The 11,006-nt window shown below is 39.4% G+C and overlaps 1 protein-coding gene across 1 annotated transcript in view; it reads left to right on the top strand.

Annotated features, from left to right (window-relative positions):
- The window catches only part of Lrrk2 (leucine rich repeat kinase 2), a 138,760-nt gene that overhangs the window by 97,462 nt on the left and 30,292 nt on the right, over positions 1-11,006 (top strand). Inside the window, exon 40 of the mRNA XM_026782744.1 lies at positions 9,863-10,053. Within this exon, the coding sequence (XP_026638545.1) occupies positions 9,863-10,053 (191 nt within the window). The remainder of the gene's footprint in view (positions 1-9,862; positions 10,054-11,006) is intronic.

The following is an 11,006-nucleotide window of genomic DNA, read 5'->3' as shown; positions in this document are numbered from 1 at the left end:
AGTGGAAATGCCCCAAGGTGCTGAGAGTGCAAATTATATTGATTAATGGATGCAGCCAATTCTAAATATAGACGTACTTGTTTCTAGGACATTATTTTTTCAAGTTTCATGTAATCTTAATATCTGCTTTTATGCTAATTTTATTAATTTATTAATACACATACGATTGGTGAAATTTTTTTGTGCATCTACTTCATATGAAAATGCATTTCAGTTGAGTAGCCTCCAAATTCTTGATGTGGAAGAGCATGTGACAAGAGAATATTATAAAACAATACAATTTGTTTGGAGTAGTTATTTGCCTGAGTTTGAAACAGTGAAAAGCTCAGGGCACAGTGCTCAGAGCACCATCCTCAGGCTACCAGGCTCAGGACACCATGCTAGGTTTCTGACAGTCTCTCCTTTCTGCAGCTTGTCTGACCACAGGCCTGTGATAGAGCTCCCCCACTGTGAGAACTCTGAGATCATCATTCGGTTATATGAAATGCCATACTTTCCAATGGGGTTTTGGTCAAGGTTGATTAATCGGTTACTTGAAATCTCACCTTTCATGCTTTCTGGAAGAGGTATGTATTTAACGAAGCTTACTATGTAGACAAAGTAGAAAGAAATGTTGAAGTAACGTGGTACTTACCAGAGTTAACCCGTTTGGAAGGCAAGAGTTGTCAATACATGAACAAGAACCTACTTAGACAGTTTGCTGGGAGGAAATGCTCCAGTTCTAGTAGCAGATGCATTTCCGTCAACTGTGAGTATTGTACTTCCCAGGACTTAACAAACAGGAAGCAATAGCTTTAAAAGATGGAGTTTAGTGGGAGCCATTAGTTTAAGTGTACACACGTGTACACACATTCACACACACTCGCACACATTCACACACATACACACACTCGTACACATACCTACACTACACATATACTCACACATATACACAAATATGTACACATGCACGCACACACATGAGCAAAGAATAACTGATGTATGGAGAGGGGCTTTTTCTCAGCAAGTGGAACAGTTCTTGGCTTTCTGAGGGAGAGACTCTGACCCCAAGCGTCTGCTGCCCATCCCCAGGGACTTGGACAAAGGGTAAAGCTATGTTTATATATGGTAAGCTCTCATTCTAAAGTAAGAGGCATTGTAACATGATAAGGAACTATCATTGGGTTTCAGGCAAAAGATAACTGCAAGTGTTACTGGTTTCTGAAAAAAAGTCATGTTTCTTGGTATTAATGAATAAAAAGATAGCTAAAATGGACTTAAACGTTTGATAATGGTGTTAATATAATTGATTTGTAGAACAATTATGAAAAGTTACTTGTGATTTTTCTATTTTAACCATGTAAAACTCTTTATCAAGAGCTTGCAATGTGTATTAGATAGTATACAAAGCATTTAACTTATGTGATTGAAATATTAAGGAAAAAATTAACATTCACTTGGAGAAGGACTTATAATTAAATAAATCAATGTTCATTTCACAGCAAGTATATATTACTATTACTTAAGGTATGACTGATAGTTTATCCCATTTAGTGAATGAAGTAGTTAATAACTAATGGATGCATCTGAATCTATCTTTAAACTCTCAGAGAGAGCACTACGCCCAAACAGAACGTATTGGCGACAGGGCATCTACCTGAATTGGTCCCCAGAAGCATATTGTCTGGTGGGATCCGAAGTGCTGGACGATCGACCAGAGAGTTTCTTGAAAATTACAGTTCCTTCTTGTAGAAAAGGTAAGGAAGTTAACTCGGAAGCTTGCATTGTACCTGTAAACTAATCTAACCTTAAAAATAACATTTTTTCCTGGGGGTGGGGACCGGGTTCTTTCCTGGCTGTTCTGGCTTACTATATAGACCTGGCTACCCTTGAACTCAAAGAGATCTGCCTATCTCTGCCTCTCGAGTTCTGGGACTAACGCTGGGAACCGCTATAACTGGCTAATTTTTTTGTTTTATGCATATTGATGTTTTGCCTGTATGTTTGGCTGTGTACCGCCTGCAAGCCTGGTGCCTGCAGAGGCCATTCTGGAAGTGGAATTACAGATGGTCGTGAGGTGGAAATAGAACCTAGGTCCTCTGGAAGAGCACCCAGCGCTCTTTGTGGAAATATAATGGATTTCACCCTGACATTTTTACACGCATATGCATTTTTATTCTTCCCTACCATCCTCATCGGCTCTCTTCTGCCCATCACTGCCACCACCCCCCAGTAGTTCTCCTGTGTTTCACATCGCACATATGCAGGTGTGTGTGTGTGTGTGTGTGTTTATTTAAACATATATGCATGTATGTATGTATCTATCCTCTATGCATCTAGGCTCTACATATGAGAGAAATTATGTTTTTTGTTGTTTTACCCCACTATATTGCTCTCTGTGGTTTCTTCTTCCTTCCCTTTGACCCTCTTCTCTCCCTTTCCCCATGTATGTATTTCTCCATTAAATATATTTGTATCTAAATCTAGGTTATGCCTATGAAAGAAAACTAACAGTATTTGTCTTTCTGAATCCAGTTTATTTGACTGAGCATAATGATCTCCAATTTTCTTTTCCAGCAAATGAGATAATTTTATTTTTTCTTATGGCTGAATGAAACTCTAATATGTATGTGTGTGTTTTAAGAATATATGTTACCTTTCTCTATCTTTTTGATAATGGACATTTAGGTTGGCTCCTTATCTTAGCTAGTGTATACAGTGCAACAGTAAACATGGTATGATGTGTGTGATGATGGTCTTTGGGGTGATTCTTTGTTTGTGATCTAACAAATAAATCCTGCCTGAAGATCAGACTATAGAACTAACCACTAGTTAGCCATAGAGGCCAGGCAGTGGTGGCACACATCTTTAATCCCAGCACCTAGAGACAGAGGCAGATGGATCTCGTTGAGTTCAAGGCCACCTTGGGCTACACAAGATTAAATTTATCTAAAAGAGAAACAAAGCTCACACTCACGCCTTTTAATCACAGCACTAGGGAGGTGGAGACAGGAATGATATGGCTGGGTGTAGAGAAGAATATAAGGTGGGAGGAGACGGGAGCTCAGAGCCGTCTGAGGATGCAGTCTGAGGATTTGTAGGGACAGGCTCACCCCTTTAGTCTGAGCATTGGTAGAGTGGCTGGCCACTTTCGCTTCTCTGATCCTTCAGCTTTCTCCCCATGATAGCTGCCTCCGAGTTTTTATAAATAGCAACAATTAGAATTCAGGTTCCAGGGCTCAGATGCCTTCAGGCTTTTATACAACCACTGTGTGATATTTCTGTTTTTAGGGTTTCTGTGGAACCTCCACACTGATTTCCAAAGTGGCTGCACAAGTTTGCATTCTCAAACAGTAAGGGACAAGGGTCCCTCCATCCGTACGTCTTGTCATCATTATTTTGTCATTTATTGTCTTGATGCCAGTCATCTCCCAAAGGAAATTTAATTATCATTTCTCTGATGGCTCAGGATGTTGAACAAGTTTTCAAACCACTATTGACTATTACTATTTCTTCTTTTGAGAACTGTGTACTCCATTTATTAGCTTATTTATTGAATGGATGAAGGTATATTAATGATTAGTAGGTGGTCTCTTACCTTTGCTGATTATCTTCATTGAGGTGCAGAAGTGTTAAAATGTCACACAGTCCTACTTGCCAATTCTTGATATTATTTTCTGTGCTATTAATATCCTGACTTTCAGAAATGTCTTTCCAGTATCTGTATCTTGAAGCACTTTTCTTTTGTTTCCTCTAGCAGATTCGGGGGTTCAGACCTTACATTGGGGTCTTTAATATATTTTGAATTGAATTTTGAGAAGAACAATGTTTTTTCTAATTCTGTGAATAATTGGGAATTTTAATATTGATTGCAATACCATAGAAGATTGCTGTGAATAACAGTAGCTTTCGTTATTAACATTGATAAGCAGGGGAGGTCTTTGCATATTCTGTCTTCCTCAGTTTCTTTTTAACTTCGTTAAGGTAGTATAAAGAGTAATGGTTTGCATTTGGTGTTTTCACGTACATGAATATGTCCCCATACTTGGTCATCTGTACTTCCATACCTCATTCCCTTCCCTTCTTGCTGGTCACTTCCTTCGTCCTCTTCCTCTTCAATTTCTTTCCATAATGTTTAAAGGTTTTGTTATGGAAGTTTTTGCTCATTTATTCATGGTAAGAATTGTCCATGAGTTTTTTAATTTTGAATTCTGTAGGTTGTATTCTCTTGGGCCAAGTTGTGGATCACATTGACTCACTCATGGAAGAATGGTTTCCTGGGCTGCTGGAGATTGACATTTGTGGGGAAGGAGAAACTCTTCTGAAGAAATGGGCGTTGTACAGTTTTAACGATGGCGAAGATCATCAGAAGATTCTGCTTGATGAGTTAATGAAGAAAGCAGAAGAAGGTAGGTGTTGGCACAATTTTCAAATGTGTTTAAGGTGCCCTTGCTATTTTTACATGACTTTAATATATAAGCATTATTCACACCATAGGGTTGAGTTGAATGAATTGCTGCATTCAATTATAGTGACAGTTCAGAAAAGTAAAGTTCACCTAGTATCAGTAATAGCTTGTATTTTATTTTCTCAAAAGTGTTGATTTCCAGTTTAAATACTGGATGCTTGTGATCATAATTATATTTGACATTTTTCTGTTTCTGTAATAAAACACAATGATCAGGCAAATTATAGAGGAAAGAGTCTATTCTGGGCTTCTAAGATCAGGGTCCATAACGGCACAAACAAGCAGCAGTCACAGCAGCTAAATTTGGAAGCAGAGAGCTCACATCTGAAGTCACAAATAGGAAGTAGAGAGAGTTAACTTGGAATGGCATGTGGGTTTTGGAAACTCACATCCTGCCCTCAGCAACATACTTCCTCCATTATGGTCACATTTCTAATATCCTCCAAGCTCCCACCATCAGGGGACCAGATATTAAATGCCTGAAAGGCCTGGGGGACACCTCATTTAAATTACCAGGGTAATCTCATCTTTGAGGGGAAAATATTAAAGAAAACCCATGCATATGACAGAACTGTTAAAAAAGATGGAAACAAATCATTTGTAGGTAGCAGTATGCTTGCCATGCATTGCCATCATAGATGTGGCAGAAACAGAGACTAAGGGCTTATTGGTCAGAGGCTATCTGTTCTAAGTCAGGTAGAAGTTCTACCACAGAGTGAGTGAACCTAGGAATATGTGTTTAAAGTTCTAAGTAACTTGACATTAATATTTTAGTTGTTTATCTGAATTTTCTAGAAAAACCTATGGCTGGCAGAAAAATCTAAAGATGTCATTTTTTTTCTAAGCCAGGAGCTCACATTTTGTATACCCTCACATTTAAAAAATAATTTTTTACATACTTCTTAGGAGACCTGCTAATCAATCCAGATCAACCAAGGCTCACTGTTCCCATATCGCAGATTGCTCCTGACTTGATTTTAGCTGACCTGCCTAGAAATATTATGTTGAACAATGATGAGCTGGAATTTGAAGAAGCACCGGAGTTTCTCTTAGGTAACTATCTTTGTTATATTTGAAACAAACAGCAACAACAACAAAAACACAAGTAGGATACAATTTTCCCCTCTTGATTTAGAAAACATTCAGCTATTGCAGTCATATCTCTACTTGTTTTATATATCTGATATAATAATTTTCACTTAGAATGATATACTTTAAAATTGTGTCATATCGTGGATCTAGAATTTGCTTTGTATACATGCCTGTAGACCAGTCAATGAGTTTGAGGCCTAGCAGGAAGCATGATTATTTATGGAATTTTCCTTGAGCTTGCTCTGCTCTTGAGCAATGAGGTGGTAGAAGGGGGAACTTCAGTTGATAGATGTGAAACAGCCTTTCTTCATCCCAAGAAGGATAAGTAGAGAAAGAATACTCCTGCTCAGTCACTGAAATGAAGCGCATAGGACAATATGGGGCTCTTTCCAATAGTCATCAAATTTGGGGACTAAAAATCAGGAGCATTAAATTGGTAATATACTCAACTTCTGGTATTTTGTGATTGTTCTTTTTTGGGTGTGCTGAACAGTTTCTGATTTTTAGCTGAGCCCAGGAATGCAATTCAAAGGCTTTTAATCAGGTCTACAGGCCAGTCTGATACAGACATTTTCTCAATTGAGGTTCATTCTTCCTAGATGACACTACTTCATGTCAAATTGACAAAAAAAGCCAATCAGCAGAGCAAGTACAGGATATATATTAATATGTATGAATAAACTTATTTTGTAAATATGGTTTTGATATATTTCTGTAGACTTTTGTGGGTTAGAAGAGTTGGGTACATTTTGTCTCTGAAAGATTATTCTTCTGGAAAACCAGCATAAATGGGTAGGTACTTCAGTGGTGTGGTTTGGTATGAGGACTAAAGGAGAGTTCTTGCTTTCAATTTTCTTTTCTTCCTAGATGCCATAAATACACAATAGCAGTCCACAATGTTGTATTTTTCTGGACACACATGGTGTATGACAGTTTAGACTTCACATTTCTATGACAGTGATTCTCGAATAGGAAAGGACTTTACAAGACCAGAAACCTCTACACCCACCTGAAATGTTGACCTGTCTTTCAAGCATGTTTTTTTTTTCTCTCACCCTCTTAGGATTTTATTTTAAACTTCAGAGTGATATTGAGAACATCTCATTTTAATTTTATTGGATGTAAAGAAAGTGGACTAAAAATGAATTGGAGGCAAAAAGTAGCAGCATGGTTTTCAGTGGGCTGTGACTGAGATTTGGAAAAGCATATAGGATAGGGCTTGTGGCTGTTGTGAAAAGTATGCAATCTGTATCCTCATATGAAGAGACAAAGTCTGAGGACTGGTGACATTGTAGATCATATAAGGCTGAGAGTCAGATCCATGGGTGAACTTGACTGTGGCTTATTGACTAGAAGGAAGAGGAAGCATTCAATGAGATTGATTCTATAAACAAGGGGGTCAGGTTTTTATGAATATACAACAGGTACAATTGTGGCACATAGAACAGATTTGGTTTCTCTCCTTGAGAAGATTAAATCTTTCCTATTTCCTTCTCAAAAGGTGATGGAAGTTTTGGATCAGTTTATCGAGCTGCCTACGAAGGAGAGGAAGTGGCTGTGAAGATTTTTAATAAACATACATCACTTAGGCTGTTAAGACAAGTAAGAAATCCCAGAATGTTATTATATTAACTCATATGACATTTTCTTTTTTTTCCAGGAAATCCCTATTTTTCATACATTTGTCAAAGTCTAAAACAAGGATCCTCAAAAATTTACATTCATACTTCTTCCTTCTTTATAGAGCTAAAACATTTTTTTTTCTGCTAAATGAAAAAGAAAAGAGTATTTTGAAACTCCTCTAACTTTAGTACTTAAGTTTGAGGTAAAACCAGGGGAAGGGTTTCATTTTTGCAAGATGGTCTTTCTTAGTGCGATGGGCTAGTTCTAGTCTGGGCAGTTACGTTTCACAGACATGGGGAATTAGACACATGAAGTCTTGTGTGTCTCAAAACAGTCAAAAACCGCGCCTACACAATAGCCCAGTGAGTTAAAACTGACAGCTTTTGGCCTTAACTGCTGCCCTTTCCTTGTCAAACATTTTTGTTCTGGGTAATGCTGTGTACACGTTGGTAGAGAGCTGTGTCACTGAGTCAATGTGCCAATAAGGGTTATATTGCTTAGACTAGTCCTATCACTTTATAGTGTAGCTAGGACTGAGCTGCCTCGGTAAAAATTATGTACCTCAGTAAAAACTCAGATACTCTTAGAAGGAAGAAAAGGAGATACAGAGCCAGCAGAAGTTGCTCTAGTTCTTGTTTGGGTGCTGGTTGGAGTTACTCCCCTCTTCTTGACTTTCTGCTCACATTTGAAATAAGGAAAGACAGGACTGGAAGAAAGGTAAACTCATTATTACTTCTGTATCGTTTAATAAAACTCTTATTTGGAACCTATCCTCACAATTTTTCTTAACTTGTGAAAAATATCACTTGTGACCTGAATCTAAATTAGTATGGGATACTTTAAATATTATAGTACAAAATTTTAGTTTGAATTATGAAAAAACATCATATAAAGTAGGCTGAGAAATTTTTTATTGATAATATCAAAAGTCACATTGTAGTTACTTGAATGAAATGAAACATTCTTTAAACTGAAGCTAGACTTTGAACTAAATCTAGCAAATCTCTTTCAATCCCAAGGTAATTTGTTGTCAAAACGCTTTTCCAATATAAAACATCTGGCTTAGTCTTCTGACTGAGGGTAAACAGAAGGAATGGCACTTACTTACGTCAGGTTTAACAAACTGAGCTAACCAGACATGGTGAGAAAAGGCTTTTCTCTTCTAAGTAAATATGATTGCAATATTAAGCTTTGTTCTAGAAAAGCCTTCTTTCTCTTGGGATAGCCAGCATCTCTGTGTTAGCTTTCAGAATTCTGCAGACAGTCAAGTTAGCACTGGCACTCCACAGCTTGGAAGCCCCGTGTTAGGAAGCAGGGCTTCTGTTATCACACATAAGACACAAGTCAGCTTAATATCACAGAAGATGAAAAGCACAACTAAAGTATGGTGTCAGAATAAAGACTAGAAAGAGGGGAGAGCAATGGAATTCAGAAATCCCACCATAAGAAACTGGAAAGTAGTTCCCCATAACATATAAGTGATCTAGAGGGATGTGTGTGTAGAAAGAATAAGCCTCAACTAAACTACACTTTCGGAGTGAATGTGTATATCCAGAATACAGGTGAATATGGATGTCACACACAATGATGTCATTTAGGAGATTGTTGAGCTGCTCAAGGTAGGATCTAGAGGAAGGACTGCCCAAAACAATGGTAGCATCTCTGCTTCTTGTTGCAGCTGGGAATGGCTTTAGGAAAGTGGGCCGAGGCGGGACACTTAAGGAAGTGGTAGTGTTTGGCTAATATCTGATTGTGAAGAGGCTCTTAGCCCTGGGAAGGGTGCGGGTATCAACAAGGCCAATGGGTTTTAGCATATGCAGAGCTCTGGGCTGAGAGGAACTGGCATGGTCTTGGGATTGAAAGATTCACACGTGACTGAAGGAGGGTGAATACAGACGAAGTAGGATGTCGGAGGTAACGTGGAGCTTGACCAGGTCAGGCTATGGGGACATGGAAATACATGGGGTTTCAAAAATATTTAGTTTTTATTTGTATGTGTGTTTCTGGTGTCATATGTATGTGGGTGCTGAGGCAGCCATAAAAGAGTGCAGGGCCCCTTGGAGCTTGGAGTTACGGATGACCGTGAGTCATTGGGTGTGATGTGGATGTTGGAGACCGAGCTTGGGTCTTCAGGAAGAGCTGCAACAGCTCCTAATCAGTGAGTCATCTCTCCAGTCTTATACATGGGATTTTAATTTAGGAGTAGTAGGAAGACATTGGAGTTTTCAGGCAGGGGACACCATCTACTCCTGTGGACTTGACTCTGTGTCCTTAGCAAACTGTGGTTTTGAACCCAGAGGCTACAGTTTGCCCCTTCTGTCAGTTACAGTTGGCTCAACTACTGTTCTCTTCTCTGAGTCTACGGCTGAAAAAGATTCCATGACTTAATTTAGGGACCGGGATAACCCTGCCTGTTAGAAGACCACCTATTCCTTCCATTCTCTCATTACTCGATCTCACAAAAGCAGATCAAAAGAAAAAAATAGAATTTAAAAATGCAATTTGAATAGTAGTTCAAAATTAGCTCTTTTTTTTTTTTTGGAAATGGTTAGGATTTCTTTTAAAAAGCTTAGAGATCAAGAGAGTATTTGCAACAACCCAGTCCCTCGTGGAAATCTAGTTAAGGAGTTGAACAACTACAAGAATGCAGGTGCCGGATCCTTGGTGATGCGAGACTCACAGGACTCCTAACCCTTGCAGGAGTTGGTGGTCCTTTGCCACCTCCACCACCCAAGCCTGATATCTTTGCTGGCAGCTGGGATTCGTCCGCGGATGTTGGTGATGGAATTGGCCTCCAAGGGTTCCTTGGATCGCTTGCTGCAGCAGGACAAAGGCAGCCTCACCAGAACCCTCCAGCACAGGATTGCCTTGCACGTGGCCGATGGCCTGAGGTGAGGGGCTACCGCTGTTTTCTTGTTAATGTCTGAGTAGTGTAGCCTTGAGTTCACTCCCAGGCTCTGAGAACACCACTCCCTTGTTGCACTGGGCTAACAGGTTTGATGAAAACTCTCTGTTCTGTGATCCAGTTTTGCAAACTTTATACTATAATCGGAGAGCACAGAACTTCATAGCTGGGGTAGTAGCACTTAAACCTAATATGCACGCTCTTGAACTCATGATCTGAACCTGAGGTGTCTACATCTCTGAAAGATAAGTACATTAGGCTTCCAGACATCAAGGAAGGAATGAAGCGGAGAAATTTTAATGATGAAAAATTAGTCCATATTCCTGAAGCAAGTCAGAGTGACAAATGTTGCATTCCACATGGAAACATCATGTGACTCAGAGTCTCAGCCAACCCCGGGCTGGATGCAGTGGGCCAGAGTAGACAGGTCCTCGCTGAAGACAAAAGTACTTGGTAAATCACTGTGGCATATACTTAGGAATTGTAAATTTTTTTTATCTTTCTACTCACATTTTAGCCTGCAAACTACGAATAATACTGAAGACTTTTGTGGTAATTGTAGGCTCTGAAATTCCATTCCTGTGGCCTTCCTGTGGCTCTACACTTTGATTTCCAATTACAGTTTGGCCTAGAAGCCATCCTTCGTTCCTTCCATTCTTCTGACCACTTTCCTAATCATTGCATAAACATTTCTAACTTCGCATCTACCCGCTCTCACAGTTCTCTTCCTTGGCCTCTTTGAGTCCCCATCGTTTCCCGGCTCCCTTGCACTGCCTGTGTGCCACTAAATAGCTTGTGAAGAGCATAGGCATTTCTTTGTGAGTCAGGTCTTTCTCCTGCTGTGGGCCTTCTCCTGTCTTGTTTCCTGGTAGTTGTGCTCAGCCGCACGCCTTCATGGGGTTTCTGAATGTACCTTGGCTCTATACCCACTAGCCAGCA

Source organism: Microtus ochrogaster, chromosome 15, assembly GCF_000317375.1.
Source record: "Microtus ochrogaster isolate Prairie Vole_2 chromosome 15, MicOch1.0, whole genome shotgun sequence".
Lineage (NCBI taxonomy): Eukaryota > Metazoa > Chordata > Mammalia > Rodentia > Cricetidae > Microtus > Microtus ochrogaster.
The sequence above is the reverse complement of the archived record's forward strand: the minus strand, read 5'-3'. Positions and strand labels throughout refer to the sequence as shown.